Source organism: Oryx dammah, unplaced genomic scaffold (genome assembly GCF_014754425.2).
Source record: "Oryx dammah isolate SB20612 unplaced genomic scaffold, SCBI_Odam_1.1 HiC_scaffold_8, whole genome shotgun sequence".
In the NCBI taxonomy this organism is placed as follows: domain Eukaryota; kingdom Metazoa; phylum Chordata; class Mammalia; order Artiodactyla; family Bovidae; genus Oryx; species Oryx dammah.
In genome coordinates, this window is record NW_024070192.1 from 6869056 (window position 1) to 6895547 (window position 26492).

General features: G+C 45.9%; 1 protein-coding gene across 2 annotated transcripts; it reads left to right on the forward strand.

The window, feature by feature from the left end:
- Positions 1-6: 6 nt before the first annotated feature.
- NUP85 (nucleoporin 85) lies at positions 7-25848 on the forward strand. 2 transcript variants are annotated; one of them, XM_040244568.1, is made up of 19 exons: positions 7-114; positions 5316-5409; positions 8792-8954; positions 11877-11947; positions 12567-12610; positions 13631-13700; positions 14856-14977; positions 17587-17721; positions 17814-17936; positions 18138-18269; positions 18510-18616; positions 21625-21708; positions 21863-21928; positions 22121-22272; positions 22997-23114; positions 23217-23317; positions 24575-24726; positions 25232-25333; positions 25667-25848. In XM_040244568.1, the coding sequence occupies exons 1-19, from the start codon at positions 82-84 to the stop codon at positions 25766-25768; spliced, it is 1971 nt and encodes a 656-aa protein (XP_040100502.1). In that variant the 5' UTR covers positions 7-81; the 3' UTR covers positions 25769-25848. The 2 variants fall into 2 exon arrangements, with proteins under 2 accessions (XP_040100502.1, XP_040100501.1); XM_040244567.1 differs by lacking the exon at positions 7-114 and adding an exon at positions 616-810.
- The last annotated feature ends 644 nt before the right edge of the window (positions 25849-26492 follow it).

Consider the following 26492-nt stretch of genomic DNA (forward strand, 5'->3'; position numbering starts at 1 on the left):
CTGAGCCGGGGCCCTGAGCCGGAGCCCTGAGGCGCGAGCCCTGGCGGCCCTGCGAGTTCCCGGCGGCTGGGGTGCGGCGCTATGGAGGAGTTCGACGGCGAGCCGACGGTCACTGTAAGGGGGCCCTGAACAGTACGCTTCCCCCGGCCCCGGGGCCCGGAGATTGGGTCCGCCTCGTCCCTGCCGCTGGCAGGGTGCCCGGCCCCTTCCCTCAGCACAGTTGCCCCCCGTTCGGAAGTCGCATTAATTCGCTCCCCGCGTATGGGTCGTGGTGGTCGCCGGGCTTCTGCTCCCTTGTGTATTCTGAGGAATACCTGGCCCTGGAGACCGCCCCCCCAACTCTATTCCTTTCCGTTCCTTGCCTCCCCAATCTCCCTGCTTCTCTGGCTTTTCCTCTTGGGCTAAAGCTTTAATGAGCGGGTTGGAGCCAGGCGGAGATATTGTACGGCTTTTTTTCTCCCAGCGGAGCAAAGCTTCACGTCGCAGCCCCGTGAGATTGGCTTCTGCTTGAGCTGGCCCAAGGTTTACCAAGTATAGTTCTCTTGGGAGACTGCTGTTGTTCAGTGGCCCAGTCGTGTCCGACTCTTTGCGACTGCAGCACGCCAGGCCTCCCTGTCCCTCACCACCTCCCGGAGTTTGCTTAAGTTCAAGTTCATTCCATCCTTGATGCCGTCGTCATCTCATCCTCTGACTCCCTCTGCTCCTCCTGCCCTCGATCTTTCTCAACATCAGGGATTTTGCCAAATGAGTCGTGTGTTCTTATCAGATGACCAAAATACTGGAGCTTCAGCTTCAGCAACAGTCTCTCCAGTGAGCATTCAGGGTTGACCTCTCTTAAGATTGACTGGTTTGATCTCCTTGCTGTCCAAGGGACTTTGAGGCGTCTTCTCCAGCACCACAGTTCGAAAGCATCAATTCTTTGGCGTTCTGCCTTTACGGTCCAGCTCTCACAACTGTACACGACCACTGGGAAGACCATAGCGTTGACCACACGAACCTTTGTCAGTAATGTCTCTGCTTTTCAACTCACTGCCTAGGTTTGTCATCACTTTCCTGTCAAGAAGCAGTTGTCTTTGATTTCATGGCTGCACTCACCATCTGCAGAGATTTTGGAGCTCAAGAGGATATCTGTCATTACTTCCACCTTTCCCCCTTCTATTTGCTGCAGTAGTGATTGCAGCCATGAAATTAAAAGACGCTTACTCCTTGGAAGGAAAGTTATGACCAACCTAGATAGCATATTGAAAAGCAGAGACATTACTTTGCTGACTAAGGTCTGTCTAGTCAAGGCTATGGTTTTTGGTGTGGTCATGTATGGATGTGAGAGTTGGACTGTGAAGAAGGCTGAGCACCGAAGAATTGATGCTTTTGAACTGTGGTGTTGGAGAAGACTCTTGAGAGTCCCTTGGACTGCAAGATCCAACCAGTCCATTCTAAGGGAGATCAGTCCTGGGTGTTCTTTGGAAGGACTGATGCTAAAGCTGAAACTCCAGTACTTTGGCCACCTCATGGGAAGAGTTGACTCATTGGAAAAGACTCTGATGCTGGGAGGGATTGGGGGCAGGAGGAGAAGGGGACGACAGAGGATGAGATGGCTGGATGGCATCACCGACTCGATGGTCCTGAGTCTGAGTGAACTCCAGGAGTTGGTGATGGACAGGGAGGCCTGGTGTGCTGTGATTCATGGGGTCGCAAAGAGTCGAACACGACTGAGCGACTGAACTCAACTGAACTGAATGGAGCCAGCTGCTATGATCTTAGTTTTTTTTAATATTTAGCCTTAAGCTGATTCTTTCACTCTCCTCCTTCACACTCATCAAGAGGCTCTTTAGTTCGTCTTCACTTTCTGCCCTTAGGGTTGGTATCATCATCTAAGTCTGTTGATGTTTCTCCCGCTTATCTTGATTCTGGCTTGTAACTCACCCAACCTGGCATTTCTCATGATGTGCTCAGCCTATAGATTAAACAGTGACAGCAGACAGCCCTGTCATACTCCTTTCTCAATCAGTTTTTCCATACAGGGTTCTAACTTTGTTTCTTTGCCGTTTAGCAGGGCTTACAGGTTATCAAGAGCTAAGAGGTGTAGAACAAGCCTAAGTGGACAGATGGAAATATTTGCCAGTCAGGGAGTATTTCTCAGGAGACAGGTGTGATGGTCTGGTATTCCCATCTCTCTAAGAGCTTCCCACAGTTTGTCATGATCCACACAGTCAAAGGCTTTAGGGTAGTCGATGAAGCAGAGATCGATGTTTTTTTGAAATTCCCTTGCTTTCTGTATCATCCAGCAAATGTTGGCAATTTGATCTCTAGTTCCTCTTTCTTTTCTAAGCCCAGCTTGGACATCTGGAAGTTCTTGGTTCGCATAATGCTTCAGCCTAGCATGCAAGATTTTAAGCATGATCTTACTAGCATGGGAGATGAGTGCAATTGTCTGATGGTTAGCACATTCTTTGGTACTACCCTTCTTGGGAATTGGGATGAAGATTACCTTTTCCAGTCATGTGGCCACTGCTGGGTCTTCCAGACTTGCTGACATAATGAATGCAAAACCTTGATGGTATCCTCCTTTAGGGATTTGAGTAGTTCTGCTGGAATTTCATCACATCCACTAGCTTTATTAACAGCAGTGCTTCTCGTAAGGCCCACTTGACTTTGCACTCCAGAATGTCTGACTCTGGGTGACTAACTACAACCGGACTAACTAGTAATCCGGTTCATTAAGATCTTTTTTATACAGTTCTTCCATGTATTCTTTCTATCTCTTCTTGATCTTTTCAGCATCTCCTAGGTTTCAGGAGAATATTCCTGCTTTTTCATTGCTCTGTTTGCTTTCACGTCTGTTTGAACTCTCAGGAGAGTATGTCAGATGTGGATGATATATAATGCTTAGAAGGAGATTCATGGCTGTTAGAAGAGGGATACCTATCCTTCCCCCGTCTGGGATGCTCTTCTCTCTTAGGTTTCTATCCCACTCATTTTTTTACGTACAAGCTCTAGCAGCCTCTTTGTCAGAAAAGCTTTCCCTGACTAGGAAATATTTCCGTCTGTCTGTTTAGGCTTGTTTTGCATCTCTTAGCTCTTGGTAACCTGTAAGCCCTGCTAAACGGCAAGCTGCCTGACCTTACATTTTTGCTTTTTAGAAAGTTGAGATTCCTTCAGCTTTCTGCTGAAGCCGTCAAATTGCAAAGCAGTATCTCACAAAACCAAAAACTGAAAGTAGAAGTCAGTTCAAAGCTAACTGGACAAGAGACATGAGATCTCAAACAGCAGTGAACGTGGGATGTTACGCTCTATAAAGCTTACTACTATATCCTATAGAGTGTTAACTTTTAATGCATATGTGAAGTACTTTAAATGCTAAATATCCATCAAGGACTGTGTCACTGTTTTGAGGGAGGAAAAATAGACTGTTGGAATCACTGGGACTTTTTCAGACTACGTGTTACCTTGCTTTTCCCTCCTTTCCTTATGTCAGAATCTTTGGATGGCAAAACTTTCCCAGTACTCTGTGCGACCCTGGAGAGCTACTTGCTATTGAACCATGACAATTATTCATGCATTTACAAATGGAATGAAAACAATCAAAGCCGAATTTTCCCCCCAGTAGTGATGACTGACTTGTGACAACCCAACTTTACATAGGTGTTGGGAAGACCAGGTAGGAAGACCAGGTTGGCCTTGTGGACACAGCCTCTCAGAAGGACATCATCCATAGTCTAGAGTCTGAACCTCAACAATGAAAGTTTGAATTCAGTCATGTCTGTATTTGAGAGTCTGCTCTTTAAGCTTGCCCTATACACACGTGTTCTCAAGAGGCTGATGAATAACCTTGAAAACTGTTGTCACTTTTTATAGCAGGGTGAATATATATCAAGGCTCGTGAAGGCCAGTTAGTAACTAGCAGATTCAGAAATGTTTCAGTGTGGATCCAAAGAGATTAATTTTGAGTAGTTTTTCTAGACCAATGGTATTATCTTTTTAGGTCAAGGACTCTTAAGAAATGTGAGTTACACTTCTTGTCTTTTTTTTTTTTTTTTTTTTTTTTAAGGGCTTCCCTGGTGGCTCAGCTGGTAAAGAATCTGCCTGCAGTGTGGGAGACCTGGGTTGGGAAGATCCCCTGGAGAAGGGAGCAGCTACCCACTCCAGTATTCTGGCCTGGAGAATCCCATGGACTGTATGGTCCATGGGTCACAAAGAGTCAGACATGACTGAGCAACTTGCACTTCACTTCACTTCACTTTTTTGGTTCTTTCCAGATAAATACTTAGAAGTGGAATTGCTGAGGTATGGGAGAGATGCATGTACTCAGTTGTGCCTGAGTCTTTGCGACCCCATGGACTGTAGCCCTCTAGGCTCCTCTGCCCATGGGATTTTCCAGGAAAGAATAACGGAGTGGGTTGCCATTTCCTTCTCCAGGGAATCTTCCCCACCCAGGGATCAAACCTGTGTCTCCTGCATTGGCAGGCAGATTCTTTACCACTAGCACGACCTCAGTGGGTCATGAGGGAAAGCGGAGGATTACAAGGGTTGCTCCTGACAGTTGGGGAAGGCTTTGTCCTACTGTGGGAGTGGAATGAGGTTTGGGAATGAGCATCAGAAGTCCCTGTTTTGGGACTTTCCTGGTGGTTCAGTGGATAAGAATCCACCTGCCAATGCAGGGGACACGGGTTCAGTTCTTGTTCTGGGCAGATTTCACATGCTGCGGGACAGCTAAGCCCACAGCTGGAGAAGCCACCACAGTGAGAAGCCCGAGCACCACAACTGCAGAAAGCCCGTGTGCAGCCATAAATTAAGTTCCTGTTTTGGCTCTTGATGTTATGGATATAGCTCTGGAGGTTAGATAACTCATAAAGGGTGGATTATGCAGTTGGATTTATGAAGCTGAGACTCAGAGGAATTGGTGTGACTGAGTTGGAGAAAAAATTAAGTGCCATTAAGATGTGACATAGAGACCATGGGGTTGGAGGTCTTTTTCGTGAGTAACAGAGGTTCAATTCCTGTTTAATATTTTTAACTGCCCTTTTTCTGAACTACAGATCACTAAATTACCATATAATAATGGATTAGGGGGTAGCTTTCCTTTTTATCAGCACTTGAGAAGTGGCAGGCTGGGTCAAGGTGCCTAACAAAACTCTCTTGCTCATTTAGGGTCTAATAGACTGGGCTTATCTCAGCCACACTCAGTTTTATTTATAGATTTATAGATTGATAACTTTCACGACCACTGATTACTAGAATTATACTTGCAAGTCAATTGAAAGCAAAGCCTTTAGGAAGAATAACAATTTCTGTGCCTTATTTTTTTTTTTTACTAGTGGATTCCAGGAGTGAATTCCCAGAAGAAGCAAATGTGTTTTGACTGGGGTCCAGGAGAGATGCTGGTGTGTGAAACCTCTTTCAATAGAAAAGGTAGGTTTTTTTGTTTCTCTTTTAGATTATCTGTGTTGGTACAATTTTTTTTCTCTCTTTATTCTCTCAGATTTGACTAGCTTAGATATGAAAGCAATTGAACTTATTTTGTATCATTTTCATTTTTGAAACTTTTTAGCTATTTAAGAATTTCATTGATTTGTGAGACTTGGCAGATGTTGAGTCCAGGGGAAAAATGTTAACAATGATCTTCCCAGTGTTAAAAGAGTTTTCCTTATACTTAAAAACTTGAAGCTTTTTGTTTCCCTTTTTGTCCCTGAGTGACTAAATTCTCTTTGTAATAGTCCTCTCATTGTGGATGTTTGCAGATGTCACAGCCCTTACCTTCATTTTTTTCATTGTGAACAAAATAACTTGTCCTCTAAGCTCTGGCAGGTGTCGGACATGGCTCTTACCTTTCCGATGGAGACTCCCTATAGTAGCAAGGTAAAATAGACTTCTTGATACTTGATTTTGCTTTCTCCTTTTCAAGAGAGAAATCTCAGGAAATGTTGAAAGGATTATTTTGTGAATCTTTGTCATGTTCTTGATCCAAATAAAGAGGTTTTCCTCTTTTGTTGGGAGCACATTGAGCTAATGAAGGTCATACAATTTTAGCAAATTACGTAGTATGCAGTTCGTGTGATTTTTTTTTTTTTAATTAATTTTTTTTGCCACTTGGCATGGCATGTGGGATCTAAGTTCCCTTACTAGGGATTGAACCCATGACCCCTGCATTGGAAGCATGGAGTTGTAACCACTAGACCACTGATGCTCAGTAGTGTCTGACTCTGCAATCTTACGACTGTAGCCCTCTAGCCTCCTCTGTCCATGGGATTCCCCAGGCAAGGACACTGGAGTGGGATGCATTTCCTTCTCCAGGGAATCTTTGTGACCCAGGGATCGAACTCTCATATCTTGTGGCTTCTGCATTGGCAGGCGTGTTCTTTACCACTGTTCCACCTGTGAAGCCCCTCATGTAATTTTTAAGCAGAGTAGTTTTTCTTGATTTTATAGTTTGAAATGATCCCTGATGTTGCCAAATATCTATGGGATATCTTGGTATTGAGAATCTCAAGTTTGGTAGAGTGGTAGAAGTTGCTCAAAAGAGAAACTTCTGTGACTGTGTCTGAACAGCTTCTTTCCCTACTTAATGGGAAAGCTTATCAACATTTCTAGCTTGTCCTTGATTGTTGGAAACTCAAGATTTTTTTTCTTTTTTTATTTATTGAAATCACATTCACTACAAGCCACCGAACGTTATTACAACTTATTTGAGAAGCTGCTATATGTGAAATTTCCATAAGTTGTTGGTTTACAGAGCCTTTTCATCACTGTTGCAAGATAGTTTAGTCAGTTCTTGATTCTTTGTTTTAGGAGTAATGACAATAAAAAGTAAGGAAACTTTATTTTGACATTTTGTAAAACTTTAGGTGTGGGTTTATCTTATTTTTTGAATTTACATAGGGTAATATTAAGTGGTTTCCTTTTTTTTTTCCTAGTATATTTCAATGGATAGAGGTGAAATGTCTTTACAGAGTATGCTAGTAAGTTGAGGCATAAAGTCTAAGAGTAAACATTTGTGTATAAAAATTCACATATGTCATAAAGCAAGATCCTCTATGACCCACCTCCTAGAGTAATGGAAATAAAAACAAAAGTAAATAAGAGGAACCTGATTAAACTTAAAAGCTTTTGCACAGCAAAGGAAACTATAAGCAAGGTGGGGAAAAAAACCCCTCAGAATGGGAGAAAATAATAGCAAATGAAGCAACTGACAAAGGATTAATTTCCAAAAAATACAAGCAGCTCATACAACTCAATACCAGAAAAACAACCCAATAAAAAAGTGAGGAAAAGACCTAAACAGACATTTCTCCAAAGAAGATATACAGATGGCTAACAACCACATGAAAAAATGTTCAACATTGCTCATTACTAGAGAAATGCAAATCAAAACTACAATGAGATAGCACCTCACACCAGTCAGAATGGCCTTCATCAAAAAGTCTACAGACAATAAATGCTGGAGAGGGTGTGGAGAAAAGGGAACACTCTTGCACTGTTGGTGGGAATGAAAATTGATGCCGCCACTATGGAAGAAAACCACCATATGACTCAGCAATTCTACTACTCACCATATACCCTGAGGAAACCAAAATTGAAAGAGACACGTGTATCCTGTTGTTCTTTGCAGCACTATTTACAATAGCTAGAACATGGCAGCAACCTAGATGTCCATCAACGGATGAATGGATAAAGAAACTGTGGTAAACATACACAATGGACTATTACTCAGCCATAAAAAGGAATGCATTTGAGTCAGTTCTAATGAGGTGGATGAACCTAGAACCTGTTACACAGAGTGAAGTGAGAAAGAAAAAGATTAATACCGTATTCTAACACGTATATACAGAATCTAGGAAAATGATACTGAAAAATTTATTTACAGGGCAACAGTGGAGAAACAGACATAGCAGATAGATTTAATGGCCATGGGGAAAGGAGAGGGGAGGGTGAGATGTATAGAAAGAGTAACATGGAAACTTACGTTATCATATGTAAAATAGCCAACAGGAATTTGCTGTATGGCTGAGGAAACTCAAACTGGGGCTCTGTATCAACCTAGAGGGGTGGGACGGAGAGGGAGATGGGAGGGGGGTTCAAAAGGGAGGGGACATATGTATACCTATGGCTGATTCATGTTGAGGTTTGACAGAAAACAGTAAAATTCTATAAAGCAATTAAAAAAAAAAAAAAATTCATATATGGCGGCTTCCCAGGTGGCTGAGTGATAAAGAGTCCACCTGCCAATGCAGGAGACATGGGTTCGATCCCTGGTCCAGGAAGATCCCATATGCCATGGAGCAGCTGATCCTGTGTGCCACAACTTGAACCTGTGCTCTAGAGCCCAGGAACTGCAACTGCTAAGCCAGTGACCCACAGCTACTGAAATGTGTGCCCTAGAGCCCGTGTTCCACAATAAGAGAAGCCATGGCAAAGAGAAGTCCCTGCACCGCACCTAGAGAGTAGGCCCTGCCCCCTGCAACTAGAGAAAAGTCCAAGCAGCAGCAAAGACCCAGCACAACCAAAATAAATAAAGACTAAAAGATTCACATATGAGGAACTTCTCCAGCTATTCAGTGGTTAGGACTCTGTGCTCCCACTGCAGGGGTATGGGTTCCAGCCCTGGTTGGGAAACTAAGGTCCTGCATGCTGCATGGCCAAAATAAGTAAAAATAAAAATTCATGTGTGGCTAAATAATGTATCATGAAATCAGTAGCAAAGAAGCTGAAGCTTTTGTAATTAGGTACTCAAAATTTTTAGAGTGCTTTGATGAGGATGATGGTGATAGATAATATTTTTTTTTTCCTGTTTCAGAAAAATCAGAGATGGTGGCAGGTTGCCCCTTTATCCATATCATCCGAAAGGATATAGATGTTTACTCCAAAATCCTGAGAAAACTCTTCAATGAATCCCATGGAATCTTCGTGGGCCTCCAAAGAATTGAAGAAGAGTTGACTGGAAAATCCAGGAAAGCTCAGTAAGTTGGTTTCTGATAGGTGCTGCCTCCCACAACTGAATTTTGAAAAACCAAGTGAAATGCATCCTTTTCCTTTTGCACAATGGATGGACCTCCTGGAGAAATATGGGACTCCGGGTTTGATTTTCTGGCCTCTGCTGGGCAGTGTAAGTGGTCATGGTTGGAGAATTCCTACAGAGAATGTGTGAATGGCTGCCAGTTGACTTGTTGGCTGCGTGATGAGCTTTCTTTGTTTCTATTCGTACTTCATTTACCCTCCAAAGAATAAAATTTAGGCCAGATAAGCACCTGAGAGTCATTGAATGAGGTCCCACTGTTGAGTTTTGTTTTGTCTTTAAAGAATTATTTTCAAGGCATTTTTTTGGGAAGAGACCAGAAAACTTGCGTTGTTTATAGACTAGAAGTGGTTGAAGTGTGGTTTGTGAATTAACTGCCTCAGTGTCAGGTACTTACTCAGGCCTCACCTCGTATCTCCAAAATTTCTAGGGGTGGATCCTAAAGTCCCTAGGTGAGTCAAGTACAAGTAGAGTTTGAGAGCCCCTGTGCTAGGTTTTTCTTAGTGTCTATTCATATGTCTAGGGAATAGATAATGTTGGTATTTGTGTTGGAAAAACAAAAAGTTTTTCCTGTGTTTCACTCATAACCCTTCTGACATCAAATGTGTGGGAGTTTTCACGCACCAAGCAGTTCTCTGACCCCAGCTGGGTGTCCTACAATTCAGCTGTATTCTGACACTGCCTACCTGGAGATAGCAACAGATTCCACCAATTAGGGGCTCTATCTCACAAAACTGCCTCCCATTCAGATGCCAGTCACAAATAGTGGGTCCCCAGGTTACCTACAGGTGCTCTCCAGCTTGGCTATAAATCAGAGGTTCCCATGGTGACCTCAGGTTTGATAAATTTGCTGGAGGAGCTCACAGAACTCAAGGAAAGAAGTTTAGCAGTTCATTAAAGGATATAAGAAAGGACCCAGATGGACAGCCAGGTGAAGATGAACGTGGGGCCTGGTCTGGAAGAGTCTCAAGTGCGGGAACCCTGTCCCTGTGGAGTTGGGGTGTGTCACCATCCTGGTACATGGATGTGTTCACCCACCTGGAAGCTCTCCAAACCCCTTGCTTTTGAGATTTTATGGAATCTTCCTCATGTAGGCATGATCCATTATTATCTCCATTTATGGCCCTCTCCCCTCTCCGGGGAGGTCAGGGACAGGGCTGATAATTTCAATTTCTAATTGTGGCTTGGGCTTTCTGGTGATCAGTTGTTATCCAGGAGCTACCTAGAGATGGAATAAAAGCTGCTGCTAGTGCTCTTGTCATTTAGGAATTTATACAAAGGTTTTAGGAGCTGTGGGTCAGGGATTAGGGGTGCAGATTAGTGTTTTATTTCTTCTTATAAACCACAGTGTCACAGTATTTTACTTCCTTGATAAGCACTTTACAGATGAATCACCCCAGAGGATACCCTGGTCAGCATGTGTGTGTGTCTGTATGCTTATGAAAGATCACTGGTGACAAGAGGCTCTGGTACAGGATATTGATAACTCAGAGAAATCTCTGTTGACCAAAGCATGTCAAAAGTCCTGTAATTCCCTGAAGGCAAGGACCCTGTCTTGTTTATGTGGGCCTTCTCCCAGATATCCTCATTCATCTAAATAGTAGATGCTTTTAAATATTTGCTGAATTTAATGAGTTGGTGAACATGTGAATGTCCTACTAATGGTGGGAGGCTAGCTCCTGTTTTGAGGCGGGGGTGGTCAGCATGTCATCTTGTTTTTTGCCCAGGTGAGTTATTTATTTGGGGCTGAGTCTTGACTGAAAAATTAAGTGAGAGTGTGTGCAAGTTGCTTCAACTGCTGCTGGCCCCATTGTACCTTCTGTTCATCTTTAAAGGGAGCCAGAAAATAAACAAAAATAATGGAGCCAGTAGGCAGCATTTAGGTCTTTTCATTTAGTACTAACGTTTCTTTCTAAGGATCTACATCTTGGTAACTAATAGCCAGTTCCTTTTTTGTTTGTTTTGTTCTGCTCTTTCCTTTTTTAAGAACTCTGTTTTGAAATAACTTTAAACATACAGAAAAAGTGCAAAAATAATAGACTTCTGTACATACCTCATCCACCTTCTCTGATGTTAGTATCTTGGACAACGACATTACTGATATTTAAACCGGGAAACTTAAATGTTGATGTAGTATGATTAACTGAAGGCCTTATTTCAGTTCCACTATTTTTTCCACTAATGCCCTTTTTTCTCTTCTGCAACCAAATGAGGTTGCATTTAGTTTTTTTTCTCCCTAATCTGCTTCATGGCCTTATCACTTTTGAAAAATATTGACCAGTTCTCTTGAAAACTGTCCTGGGTTTGTCAGATGTTTTCTCATGACTGAGCAGAGATTATGCATTTCTAGCCAGAATACCACAGAAGTGGTGCGATGTGTCCTTCTTCACGCATCACATCATGAGGTTCATGATGCTAATGTTTTAATATGTTTATATTGACCTTGATCACTTGGTTAATGTGGTTTCTACTGGGTTTCTGTGCTATAAAGTTATCATCTTTCCCTTTGTAACTAGTAAGTATTTGGGGGAAAAGCTCTGAGACTATGAAAATCCCCTTTCTCCTCAAATTTCAGCCACTAATTTTAGGATCCATTAGTGGGTCTCATTTGAGACAATTAATATCCTTGTGGACTCATGGATATTTCTTTTAGTCCCTGGGTTATATGGTATTTTGTTTATTTTGTGGCTCTAGTTGTTTTAGCTTTGGCCATGAGGAACTCCTTCAAGTTGGCTCCTGTCAGCAAGCTTTTTATCTTTTTTTTTTTTTTTTTTTTTGATACTTTCTATCATCACAAGATGTTCCTTATTTTCTGTCACCACAAACTGTTCCAGGTTCATCTTGTATGCCATTTCATCTTTTGTAGATTGGTTCGAGTGAGTAAAAATTACCGATCAGTCATAAGAGCGTGCATGGAGGAAATGCACCAATTTGCAGGTAAGTATTGTGTGTGTGTGTGTGTGTGTGTGTGTGTGTGAGCAATTGAAGTACTTACCTGGCTATAAGTACTACAAGGTAAAATCTGATTGACATTCTAGTTTAACATTCACTTTCCTATCTTACATAATCTTTAATTTTCGGGCAGTTGTCTTGAGTACTGCTGCTGCTGCTGCTAAGTCGCTTTAGTTGTGTCTGACTCTGTGCGACCCCATAGTCTTGAGTACATTTTAGAGCAAATTAGAACATATTATGTTAGCAGGTCTGAGGCTAAAGGGCCAAATTAAAGACCTGTGACAATTACATTCCAGTTCTTTGATCTTGGTGATTGAAGGTTAGCATAACCCCGAGAGCCATGTGACTCGAAGGTGCTGGTAGAATCTTGTATAGCATGGTGGTCTCTACGTTTGCCACATTGTAGTTAAAAGAGACACTTGTCATTTCTGGGCCGTGGTTTGAGGTCATTGATGTACAACAGAGATATGAAGCATGTTTCCAGAAAAATCTGTAGTGAAAATGGGTGGTCATCAGAAGGCACAAGCCATAGTACCTGCATATGAAGCTCTAACAGTAAGACTCAAGTTACATTGCTCACTTAAAATACTTTGTGTTTTGTTAGTTGCTGATAAAGATTCAGCCAGGGGCCGCCAGTTCAGCAGCCAGGTAAGGGGGTGGGGCCGCCTGTGTCATACCAGCACCATTCATGTCCTTCTGAGTCCTTAGTAGCCACCGAGGGTGGCTTTGTAATCACTGATACTGCAGACATCTCTTTTCTTGCCAGGTAGACAGGCAACTCCTTGGAGTGGTAAGAATCATCTTGAACCTCCTGGTGCCCTCTTCAAGGCTTAGCACCTTGGAGCACAAGGATGTGCTTGATAAACACTTGTACAAGTTTTCAGCTCTTAAGGGAAATATAAATCCTAACCACGTTGTGTCACCTGAGATAGTGAGCTGATGTCTTAGAACCACTGGTTAGTCTCATGAACAATACTCATTGAACCAGTATTTTTAAATGGCAGATTGTTACATTTTAGTTGGAAGATGACTTAAAGAATTCTCATTCTTTGGTTAGAATTTTGATATTATTCAAACTCAGTAGTCAGTAGGGACTGGTGCACCATCTCTGAAGTCATCAGACCATTTATTTTTCCTTATGATTAAGGTATAAAATTCTGTGATTGTATAAGGATGATGGGGTACTGCATATTCCTAAGGTCAGGGTCCACAGCTGATTTATTTTGGAGTCTTACATTGGGTTTACTTTTTTAATAGACTGTTTCCTAAACATCAGTCCCTTGAATATCAACATCATTAATTTTTGCTATCCTGTATATTATGATATTATTTGCTAAATATTTTTCTAAAAATCAAATCTCCCTTTTTACTAAGAGCTGCTTCCTAAACTATAATATTCATCAAGATTGGGTGTAAACAGCTACCTACATTTTCCTAACGCACATTAGACTAAAACCACAACCATTAAAACAGAAACTATTATTCTGTGTCCCACCCCCTAAAATTCTCTGACTGTCTTGTGGGGAACCCTACCATAGGAACAGTCATTAAAGGTTGAGTTAATGAATGACCATCATGTGTTTCAAGCTTTGCTTTGTTTCTTAGCTCTAGGGGGAAAAAACCTTAGGAATGTTTTCAGTCAAAACTTGGCCTCTGTTCCTTCCTTAGGTCTCCATTCTGTCGGCAATGGAGCTCATTTGGAACCTTTGTGAGATTCTTTTTATCGAAGTAGCCCCAGGTGAGCACAGAATCATCTCGTCACAGCGGCAGAGGTGTCCCCCTACCCTGTCCTGTGCTCTGATGAGTGTTTTGTTGCCTGGAATGCTCTTTTTGTTGCTTTTCATCAATTTAAGCATTGGGAAGTGTTACAGGATGCCTGAAGAAGCCTGTGTTTTTGTCAAGATACTGCAAAAAGAGTCAGAGTATCTTCTGAAAACCTTAAGTTGTAGGCAGGTGACCCCTAAAAAATATGAAGAAACAGATATTAAACTAGTGTGCGAAAGGAGTGGTCCATATTTATATCATGGACTGGTGAAGCTTTAGAAAGTTTTAGAAGCTCGGGAGAGGTGTGTGCAGGTTCTTCAGCCTCCCAGGGAACCAGCCCTCCCAGCTCTGGAGACTTTTAGCCTCCTGAAACACGAGACAGTACATTTCTGTTGTTTAAAATTTTAAGAATGAAATATGTTGTACGGATATGAGGCAGGATTAGGTGGTGGAAGGCAGAGTCCCTTAGAGAATTCCTTTGCTGGTGATTGGGTCAGGGGCAACCCTACAGCTTCATGCGTCCACTCTGAATTATTCCCTTGATCTTGAATTTGATTGTGGTCAGTACAGTATCCTGGCTTGAGTGGGCTCTCTGTGGAGGGGCTGCAGGCCTTTTTGCTTTCTTCTAATGGTTTGTATTTACTGTTGTCCGTAAGTGTGTATTAGTAGTCTCTGTGTGGTCACAGCTTTTTATTCATACTCCTGCTCAAGCACTGAGCAGCTTGAAATTGAATTGGTTGGTTGTCTGCTTTCCTCCTGCAGTAGATTCTGAGGACTGTCGCTGTCTTTTTATCATGTTTGTGTACCTGGCACCTAGTCAGTACCATCCCCATATGGCCACTACTGATGTGGTCACTGAGTATTGTGTAGTTGTGAAGAAGCTGGGGGTGTTCGGGGTGGTGAGATCTGAGTCTCATGTTCAGCACCCCCGACGATTCAGTGAAAGGTTGAGCTGCCTGGCACAGAGGAGGCGCCCACAGAAGTCCATTCGCTAGCTCAGCCCTGTTGCCAGGAGCACACGCCCACTCACTGAAGAGGAACAAACCACTTCCACCATAGTTCGCTCGCCTGCCCTACATTCTCTGTACTTCGAGAAAGTGGAGTCTACTCCTTGTGTGTTTCCTCCCAGCTGGCCCTCTCCTCCTCTACCTCCTTGACTGGGTCCGACTACACGTGTGCGAGGTGGACAGTTTGTCGGCAGATGTTCTGGGCAGTGAGAATCCAAGCAAACACGAGAGCTTCTGGAACTTGGTAAGACCCTCGTGCATGCTGGGCCTCCCTGCCTTCCTCCTCATATTCTCTTTGGCCTGGGCTCCTGGGCTGGCCTGTGGGTTTCCCTGCTGAGCCCGTGTGCGTGTGGTTCTTTGAGTCCGTGATCATGGAGATGTGCTTAGGGAGGCGTGCTTAGGAAGGTGTTTTCTTCCCTGCTCCGTGGGAGAGTTTTGAACTAAGTTATCATGTAAGAAAAATAATGCTTTGTAGACTTCACAGTGAGAAGAGAATTTTGATCTTTTTGTGGATCTAAGAATGAGACTTGGCGAAGACAACGCAAAGCCGATGGATAGGTGCTGGGGTAGGGGTTTGATGTCAGTGAGCTGAGGGCTGTTTTGAGGTGTTAGATGTGTTCTGAAACTGAGTTGTGATGATAGTGTCCAACTCCATAAACTTACTCAAATTCACCGAATTAGACACTTAAATGGGCGAAAGTTTATAAGGTGTACATTGCAATCAGTAAAGCTATTAAAAACAAAGACATTGATGATCCCAGTCATTTTGGATGGTCAGTTTGAAAGTCAGTGTGTGTGTGTGTGTGTGTGTGTGTGTGTATTCTATGTCTGGGAGAGCAGTACTTTTCCATTCACCTATACTGACCTATGACCCAGTTTGGAGCGACCAGGGTGGAGGTTGCTGGTTGACTTGAATGTTGGAGACTTATAACATCTGAAATTCAGGTAAAGAGCTGCTGCCTTTGATGCTGTTTCTGAGGCCTTCGGGTGCTCCGAGATCTGTGCAGGTAAAGGGGAGAGCCTTTGTTCAGAAATGGTTGGGCCTAGGGTTTAAGTGTGTGATTCATTCACTGTGTATTTGAGTGGTGCTGTGTGCAGGCCCTGAGGAAATAACCAGGACCAAAGCAGGCAGTGGTTCCTGCCCTTACGGAGCTTGCATTCTGGGTGGGGAGACAGGAAATAAATACAGAAGCAAGTAAAATATGTGTAAAAGCGAAGTGCTCTGGAGAGAAAGAGCAGGAGAGGGGAATTGGGAGTATTTAAGTCGAGGAAGGGCACCCTTGTGAGGTGACATATGAGTAGGAACCTGAGGAGGTGACGAGGAGTGAGGGCTCAGCTCCTAGAGAGGCAGTGTGGTGGTGATGCTTAGTCACTCGGTCCTGTCTGACTCTTGGGACCCTGTGGACTATAGCCCACCAGGTTCCTTTGTCCATGGGGTTTTCCAGGCAAGGATTCTGGAATGGGTTGCTGTTTCCTTCTCCAGGGGATCCTCCCGACCCAGAGATCAAACCTGCATCTTCTCATTGGCAGGAAGATTCTTTACCACTGAGCCACCAGAAAAGCCCCAGAGAGGAAGGGTAGTTGAATACTAAGAACAGGGTCTGTGGTGCCAAACTGCCCAGGTTAGCATCCCAGCTCTGCCTCTTACCAACTGTGAGCTCTAGTGAGTCACTTGACTGCCTTTAGTTTCTTCGTGTGTAGCCTGGAGAGTGTAACACCTGTCCCACAGGGCTGTTCTGATTTGGTTAGCTGAAGGAGATAAAGGTATGACCTAGCTGGTGGACACAGTAGAGCTCCCGTTTTACTCCTGAGTCAGCTGGGGTACGGAGGACATTAGAGAGTCAAACACAGGAACACTGTGATCTGACTTAGAGTTTCTTTTCTTTTTAAAAATATTTATTTGGCTGTGCTGGGTCTTAGTGTGGCATGCAGGCTCTTCAGTTGCAGCACGTGAACTCTTAATTGCGGCGTGTGGGATCTAGTTCCCTGACCAGGGATGGAACCCAGGCTTCCTGCATTGGGAGCACTGAGTCTTAGCCACTGGACCAGCAGGGAAGTCCCTGATTTAGGTTTTCAAAGGCTTTTCTGGCTGCACTGCTGAGAACAGAGCAAAAGCAGAACAGAGAGACCAGTCTGGAGGCTCAGGTCCTAAATCAGGCAGCTGTGGTGGTAACTTGGACCCGGGTAGGAGCTGAGCAGAGGAGGTGGTAAGAAGTGATTTGATTCTGGATGCAGTTTAAAGGTACAGTGATAGGATTCGCTAGTGAATTGGATGTGTAAGAAATAGAAGAATGTGGATTGGTGGGTTGGAGGCAACCCCGTGTTCACTTCGAGGCATGTTAAGGTGCCTGTGAGCCAAGTGGAGCCATTGGCAACAGGATGTGCGTGTCTGGAATCAGGGAGAGGGATTGGGACTGGGCAGCATGTGTTTCCTTGGCTTGCTTCTTCTTCCTTTTCTTTTGCCGTGGCTTGCAGGATCTTAGTTCCCCAACCAGGAACTGAACCCAGGCCATAAAATAGCATGCAAAAACCTGAACCAAATTTGGCTAACCCAGTATTTGAACTAGAACTTTTTCTTTTAACTGAAACTTTTATGGATCAGTGCTTTATTTGATGCACTTTGGTAATTTTTATTTTCTGTTCCATTTTTAAAAAGTCAGTCATACCTGCAGTGCGATACAACAACATGCAGTTAGAAAAGCATGGTACGGGTTAAAACTAGAAGGTTGGATGAATTAAATTACCTCTGAGGGAGAAACCATCACGCTTCTCTGGGATGAGGAAGCCAGAGCAGGCTGAGGGGACTGGCTGCTGAGTCTCCCCCTGGATGCTGTGTTCTTGGTATCTTCCCAGGTGACCACCTTGGTGCTACAGGGCCGGCTGGACGAGGCCCGACAGATGCTCTCCAAGGAAGCCGACACCAACCCCACCTCTGCAGGCATGTGCCGAGTCCTGGGGGACCTGATGAGGACCATGCCCATTCTCAGCGTATGTGGAGCCGCCCGGGTCGCGGAGAGGGGTTTATACAGGGAGCGTGAGGGGCTGCTGTGGTGACTGCCCCATCTGTGCCTCTCCCACAGCCTGGGAACACGCAGACCCTGACGGAGCTGGAGCTGAGGTGGCAGCACTGGCACGAGGAATGCGAGCGGCACCTCCAGGACGGCACGTTTGCCTCCAACCCCCACCTCGAGTCCCTCTGCAAGGTCTGCGGGGAGCGGGTCCTGGCCAGGGGCCAAGCCAGCTCCTTCTGGGGTCCTTGCATCCAGCCCAGCAGCAGCTCCTCCTCAGACGGGGCTCTGTATGGGCCCTGTTGGGAAGGAGTGAGCTTTTGACTCAGCTGCTCCAGCTGAGATGAGCCTTACGGGGAAGTGTCCCCAGAGTTAAGGGACAGCGTCTCTTCTCAGGTCCTGCTGGGAGATGATGCCGCCCTGCTGGAGCAGAAGGAGCTTCTGAGTAACTGGTATCACTTCCTGGTGACCCGGCTGCTGTACTCTCAGCCCACGGTCAAGCCCATGGATCTGCACCTCTATGCTCAGGTGCGTCAGCTCCTCCAGGAGGGGAGGGGAGTCGGCGTCCAGGGCTCCACTCCCTGCCAGTCACTTTCACCGTGTGGCCTCGTTGACTTGACCCTCCCTGGAGAACAGAGGGGGCTTTCCTTGGGCCCAGTTTGAAGGACCCCATTGCCCTTCTCCAGGGTCCCCTACACAGCAGCCCTGCCTGCCCCCTTCAGTCTCTGCCACCATCCAGGGACTGAATGGGTCACCACCTTTCCACAGTCCAGCCTTGACCTGTTTCTGGGAGGTGAGAGCAGCCCGGAGCCCCTGGACAACATCTTGATGGCAGCCTTCGAGTTTGACATCCACCAAGTGATCAAGGAGTGCAGGTAGGACCCGCTGCACCACCACCATGCTGGGCGCCTCAGGGTTGCAGTGCAGCGGCTAGTGCATTCACCGTGTCGTACGCCCGTCACCGCCGTCCTTTTCCAGAGCGTCCTGCTCCTTCCTGTTGGTGTCTTAGCCTTCTTCCCACAGACCCATGCCCCCCCGCCACAGCCACATTAGGTAGACAGTGTCTTCTCTCTGGATAAGCCTGGGGGCCTTCCTGAGGCTCGCAGGCTCCTGTATCTCTAACAGTTTGCACTTCAGGGATGTTTACTTAAAGTAATATTGCAAGAAATTACTATGGTATTTAAAATCCAGAAATAGCCAGCCAGCTTGTTTCTTGGAACCTGATGGACATGCAGCTACCTTACAGGGCACTTCTCTGGTGAGCCAGGAGCTACCACGCCACCACACGGGGCTGGGTCTGTTCGGAGCAGAGATTCTACACCAGCCCTCTCCCCAGACCTTCAGCAAGGCAGGAAAGGGAGCGTGAAACAGTGAACCCAAAGCAAAGCTTTCCAGAATCCCCACGTGTAGTCGGTCAGAGAGAACTTCCCCTCCCTCCTCGTGCAGAGGGAGAAGGCTGGGAACTGCTTTGTTAGTGAATCTGGGCAGTGGGAAGGTCTCCCTGCTTCCACCCCCCACCTCCACCCCACCCATGCTACCTGCTCTTCCTGTTTGGCCAAAAGAAAGCCAAGGCCCACCATTCAGAAAATGGTGTTAGACTTGGAGAAAGGAAGGTTTGTGTCCATATTCTTTTCACAAACCTCTAAAATAGGGACTGGTTGGAACTGGAGGATAACTTAACAGAATTCAGCTGATTTTGGCGAGGGGTTGTATCTGCAGTGAAGGGTCAGTGGGATGGCTCCCAGAGGCACAGACACCAGTCTTTAGCTTTGCCAGTGTCTCTGTCTATAATTCAAAGCAATAGGCATTCCAGAATGTGTTGTCTGTTACAGGCAGTGGGTTATTTCTTCCAGGGCTTCCTTCATAAGCCACATCTGGGATTTTAGGATCAAGACAGATTTGAGCTAAAGAGGAAGGAAGGACAATAAAAAAGGTAAAGCACCTTGCTGTTTTCAGTGGTTGTAGAAGGAAAAGATAAAGAAGTGTAACAAAGAGGCGTGGTGCTAATGAACGCCGCTGAAAAACGCATCACTCCTGCCAGTCTTGAAGGAGGAATGATCAGACTTGCAGCCCCTCAGTCTGGGTGTCCGTCTTCCCTGGCAGGCAGGAAAAAAATCGAGGTATTTCCACTAGCTCGGAATCTAGGAGCTCGGGTTTTCCTGACCAGTAAGCTTCTTCCCGCCCTACTCTGAAAAGCAGGTCCCGGGACCTCTGCCCATTAATTGAAAGAAGGGCTGAAGTATCCTCAGAGAGAGAGTGCCCTCTTGGATGAGGAAGGGTGGGATCTGGGGTCTCCTGAGCACTTGCTTTCTAATGGGTTGTTCCGGTTAGGCCCCAGCTCGCTTCCCAGGGGAGAATAGCGCCTCTGTCTGGGCTGGGCCGCTGGTGGTGTAGGGGAGCCTTGAGCTTCAGGTCTGGTGTCAGCTGTTCACTCCTCTTAGGGGTAATGAGGGAACCCTTCCTCAGCTAGAAGGAAGCTTTCTATAGGGGTACTTGATGACCCCCATGTCAACCATGCCAGGCCGTGGGGCAGACAGGGCTCCAGAGGCAGAGCAGAGAGACCCTGAAAGTGTAGTCACTCAGTCGTCTCCAGCTCTTTGTGATCCTATTGACTGCATATAGCCTCCAGGCTCCTCAGTCCATGGGATTTTCCAGGCAAGAATGCTGGAGTGGGTTGCCATTTCCTTCTCCAGGGGATCTTCCTGACGCAGGGATTGAACTCACGACGCCCGCATGGTGGGCAGGCTCTTTTACCGTCGGAGCCATGAGGGAATCCCAGGGAGGCCCTGGGAGATCACAGTTTACCAGCTCCTGCTGAAGGGGCACGTGTTTGCCTGGCATATCCACAGCTGGAGGAAACAAATTGGATTTCTTCTCTTGTGGGTTGCAGCTGCCAATTCTTGCCATCCAGCAAAAGGAAGAGGGGACCTGGCATGTACTTCACAGGACGACAGCAGCCCCAGGGCAGGGCAGACAGCCCATTTAGTCAGTCATTCAGTGTAAACCAATCCCTACTCTTTTTATATCCTGAGAGCAGGATTTTTTACCCTAGCAACATTGAAGGTGCTTTTCCCTCTCCCAAGATTTAAAAAATACTCAAGCATTACATACAGATACAGAAAGGCCTATGCCAAGTAACAGATTAAAAATGTAACTCAGAATGATGTAGTCACACTGCGGTGAGTGCGTTCGGCGATATAAAAAACCTTAACATCTGGAACATTTAGAGGGCCCGAGAAAACGTCATTTTTAATAAGGGCTAGAGATGATTTTAGGTTTTGATTAAATGTGGTTTGGGGATGGACTTTTAGACCTTCCTTATGTGTCAGATTACATATCCAATAAAACCAGATTATTAATCATGTAATCAAGCAAAAAATAATTTTTTATACAAAGTATTAACAGACAATACAAGGTGGTTTTTAAAGTGCTGTCGTGTAAATATAATTGTGTTCATCAGATATGCTAATCAAAACTATGCAACAGTGAGAAGTGTTACTAGAACGTAAACAGCAATCCAAATGCACACAGACATAGTTCTTTGAATTCCATGTTTCATCAAGAATCAAATCCCATTGATTTTTTCATCCTTTTCTTACCCATTACTCTGTATCTGCATTCTCTGTATCTCATTGGGTCCTTGGATTTTATTTTTCGGTGTGACGTTCTCCAATGAAACATCTTGCTGGCTGCTGTTTGGGGTTGAATGTCCTTCTTGGTGTGTTATTAGTCCCCACCTAGCGGGCAGACAGAGTCCAGCTTGACACTGTCTCTCCCCTCCTTTTATAACAAAGGAGGTGTGGGGCTCCTGCTTACGCTCCACACCTGGGGCCGTGGCCGCTCATCCTGATGTTGCCTCTTGCCTTGCTGTCTGAACCCGTAGCATTGCCCTGAGCAACTGGTGGTTCGTGGCCCATCTGACAGACCTGCTGGATCACTGCAAGCTCCTGCAGTCGCACAACCTCTAGTAAGTGAGCCGTGGCCTTGCCAATCTTTCTGCTTGCTGCCACCCAGGCCCTTGAGGGTAGGGTGACCAGAATGCCTCAGGGGAGGTTGGGCTGCCGAAGAGGACCCTGAAGAGCAGCCCGGGAGCCTTGGTCTCGTGGTCTGTTCTCTGCCAGCTTTGGATCCAACATGAGAGAGTTCCTCCTGCTAGAATATGCCTCAGGACTCTTCGCTCATCACAGGTAGGAAGGCCGCAGGGCTGAGGGGCAGCGGGGTGCTCTCCAGCAGGCACTGCCGGTAGACGGGGCTCTCTCCCGTCTGGTTCCTTGAGGGCACAGGGTCTGGGGAGGAGCTGCCTTGGAGGCTGGTTCCTGGCCCCAGGGCAGCCTCTGGGCTCTCCAGTCCTCATGTCTGTCCCCCTCGGACCCATGCAGCCTGTGGCAGCTGGGTGTGGACTACTGTGACCACTGTCCAGAGCTGGGCCGGGTCTCTCTGGAGCTGCATATTGAGCGGATCCCTTTGACCACGGAGCAGAAAGCCCTCAAGGTACTGCGGGTCTGTGAGCAGCGGCAGATGACGGAGCAAGGTGAGTGGACTCTCTTCCCAGCCTTTAGAGAGTCTGGGCAGTAGCTGCCAGGAGGTGAGCCAGAGCGCTGGAGAATCCCTGGGGCAGGGGGAGGAAGAGCTGGGGCCCCACTGGGACCTAGAAGCAGTCGAGCACGCTGCCTGCTATAAAGGTCCTGACCACTTCTACGCTTGTGCTTCCAACCAGAGGTCAGGCTGGGGCAGCCGTGGTTTGTCCTGTCCCAGGGGGGTTGCCGTTGCTGACTCAGGCTAGCTTGGGGGGATGCAGGACTGGAGATGACTCAGGAAGAGCATGGGCAGACGTTGAAGTTTGCCCCGTCTCTTCCCCCTTCGCTGTTGAGTGGTACAGGCCTAAATAGTTATTCTTCCCAGAGGCACTGCGTGTTTATGACTGTCCCTGAAAGCATATAGCACTCAAGACCCAAAGCTTGGTGGGATTTTCAGCATGTGGACAGATAATGACGTGCTGATATGTGGGGAGCCTTGCATATATTCTTGCTACCCCTGAAGTGAAACCTACTCAGAAAGCCAAAGCCTACCAGGGTGGGTCAGACTGTTAACGAGGCCAGAAGACAATTTATAAACCTTACAGTTCCTAGTTCTGCTGCCCAGAGAAGCCACATAAAACTCAGAGGCAGTGGGAAGGCTGTTCCTATCTCAGCAGGGTTTGGGAATGGAGTGATTTGTAGGGTGAATGGTTTGCCTTTTCTCTTTTCCCTGCAAAGTTCGCAGCATCTGTAAGATCTTGGCCATGAAAGCGGTCCGCAACAATCGCCTGGGCTCTGCTCTGTCTTGGAGCATTCGAGCCAAAGATGCTGCCTTTGCCACGCTGGTATCAGACAGGTGGGCTCCCCTTCTGTGTGCTTCCCGGGTGCTGCCTGGGAAGCTGCAGGGCTGAGGAGGGGGCCTGGGGCTGCCGCTCTCATCTCTGGGCTGGCCTTGCAGGTTCCTCAGGGATTACTGTGAGCGAGGCTGCTTCTCTGACCTGGATCTCATTGACAACCTGGGGCCAGCAATGATGCTCAGTGATCGACTGACGTTCCTGGGTGAGTCTCTGAGCTGTCCCCTGGACCTTCAGCACAAGCGCACAGATAGGGACTTGCACAGAAGTTCTAGACTTCTCCAGTCCAAAACACATAGAACTCTGAGGGACTTACCTGGCAGTCCAGTGGTTAAGACTCCATGCTTCCACTGCACAGGGTGCAGGTTTGATCCCTGGTGGGGGAACCAAGAGCCCACATACTGTGTAGCATGACCAAAGGGGGCAAAAAAAACAGATCAAAATACATAGGCGCCTATGTGGTCTCTGCAAAGGGTATTTTTTGGTAACATTTTCTGGTAATTTGAAACTCAGAAATTGTGAAAGTAGTGTAAGGAATGAGACTACCTCACACACTTTACCAAGTTAACCAGTTATTTGTTTTGCCTCATTTGTTTCATTCTGTCAGTCAGGTTTTTTGGGAATAGTTTGAAAGTATGTTGGAGACATTGTTTCTCTTCCTCCCTAAATATCTGAGCATGTATATCCTAAAGAATAAGAACATTCTCTTACTTAACCAGTTATGAAAATCAGGCGGTTCAGCATTGATACAATACTCTCACCCAATCCATATTCTGATTCCATCAGTTGTCCCAATAAAGTCCTTTGTCATGAATTTAGTTTTCGTATCTCATCAATGCCTCTGCCTTTGTTGGTCTTCCTTAACTTTGATATTTTTGCAGTCTGTTCAGCTCTCTTGTAGAATATTCTTACTTTGGGTTTATTCATGAACAGCCTCAGGTTATATACTTGGCAGGAATTCCACTGAGGGGATGTGTTAATAGGAACTCCCTTTGTGGAGTTCACCTTGATCACCTGGTTAAAGCAGCATCCACCAGGGGTCTCCTCTAAAATTTATTAAACAGATTTATTAATCTATGGAGCTGTACTTCAGGATTATTTAAATCTCCTCAGACTTTGATAGTGTTCATAACTACTGGTGATTTTCTGACTGCCAGTAAAATTGTGTTTTAGTTGGCATTCCCCTGTATGGAACTCCCCTTCCTCCCATTTATTCTTTCATTTATATCAGCCATGGCCTCGAGCGTTATTTTATTCAGTCTATTATCACCCATATCTCTCGTTCATTTTGATGCTTATATTCTCCCAGGTTTGGCTCTTTGGAGCCCCCTTTAAGCAAGGCATTTGAATCCTTTTGGTCTTGTTGGGTGATGAGCTTAAGAGGCCACTCTGGAAGAATTTCCTTGCTCTGGGGTCTCTTGTTTAGGGTCACAGGTGACCTAGTGCGCTCTCTTCCCAATAGGGAAGTACCGCGAGTTCCACCGCTTATACGGGGAGAAACGCTTTGTCGATGCCGCTTCTCTCCTCCTCTCACTGATGACGTCCCAGATTGCCCCCCGGTCTTTCTGGATGACGCTGCTGACAGACGCCCTACCCCTTTTGGAACAGAAACAGGTACAGGTTGAGTCCACAGTGTCTTCTCTTATCCCGTAGCTGTTGCAAATGTGTATCATCCATCGTCTCCTAAGTAGGGGTGTGTGTTTGTACCCCCACTCTGGAAATCTAGTATCTCCAGAATTTAGTTTTTGTATCTCATCAATGCTTCTGCCTTTGTTGGTCTTCCTTAACCTTGACGTTTTTGCAGTCTGTTCAGCTCTCTTGTAGAATATTCTTACTTTGGGTTTATTCATGAAATAATACATACTACTTCTAGTATTTCCAGCGCCCACTCTGGAAATCTAGTATCTCCACAAGAAAATGACTTGAAATGAGGCAGCCATCCACTGACAGTGCTCAGCCCAGGACCCTGACGAGAAGAGCTGGGAGTGAGTGGGGCCTCTCACCCCCAGCACACTTCTCCACATGAGATACGAGAAAGGCTGTCTCAGCCCAAGCCCTCGCACAGACCGCGACAGGCGCTGGCTGGGGAACAGCTCCGCGAAGCAGCCTCTCCCCGCAGGTGATCTTCTCCACAGAGCAGACGTACGAGCTCCTGAGGTGTCTGGAGGACCTGACCTCAGGAAGGCCGCTGTGTGGAGAACCTGACGCCCAGCAGCTCCAGGTCAGGCTGATGGTTCCAGGATGGAGAGGAGAGAAGGCCCCTGCCCCATAAGATGTTCGCCCGTTACGAACTCACACGCCTCTCACGTTACCACTTGTGACTATGGCACACTAACTTTTTAGGAGGAAATGGGGTGATTTTAGTGTTCTGGGATCTTGATTTTTTTCCTTTCCTGTCAGTTGTGGTGGTCCTCTGCAGGCAGCTCGGTCTCATACTGAGAACTTGCTGGAAGATACTACTGACTGTTGTGTGCCCTTTCTCTCCCTTTGGATTAGTCTTGGGAAAGAAGGAAAACTTCCTGCTGGTCTTCACACAGGGTCTCTTTGCTTTTAGGATGATGATATTGAGACCACCAAGGTGGAAATCCTGAGACTTGCTCTTGCGCGGAATCTTGCTCGGTCAATTATAAAAGAAGGCTCGTTGGAAGGTTCCTGAAGCTGGCTCCAACATGGTATCTTTGTAAAAGCAATGTATATACACTTTTAAAAGAATAAATGTTTCTTTTTGCAAATACAGGCAAGTTCTTACAGAACTTAAGAGTTCTTACGTGTGGGGAGGTTTTAACCTGACAGCACTGGAAACCTGAAGTAGCCACCTTGGCGAGAAAGCATCCCTGAAGTTACGGGGAACACAGAGCCCTCCTGCCTGCAGGTAGAAACCTGAACAAGAGTGTTCAGTGGTTTGCTTATGCATCTGAAACTTGGCTTCACCTCAGAATCATCTGTTAACTTTCTGGTTATCTTTTTTATTTAGCTTTTTATTTTGTGCTGGAGTATCGCCGGTTAACATTGCTGTGACAGTTTCAGGTGAACAGTGGAGCGACTAACCCATACATATACCTGTGTCCATTCTCCCCCAAACTCCCCTCCCGCCCAGGCTGCCCCATCACAGTGACATTGAGTAGAGTTCCCCGTGCTATACAGTAGGTTCTCTGTTGGTTATCTCTTAAAATAGCAGTGTGCACATGTCCATCCCGAACTCCCTAACTAGCCCTTCCCCTCAGCTGGTTATCTTCTTCAAAACAGGAAACAGTCTAGGAACTCATCTTTTAACAGAAACCTCAGGTGGCACCGGCATAGCTGCCTGCCTGCCTGCGTCTAGAATTCCCACGTGGCACCTTTCCCCACACTGGGGTGACAGTTATCTATATTAGAAAGAT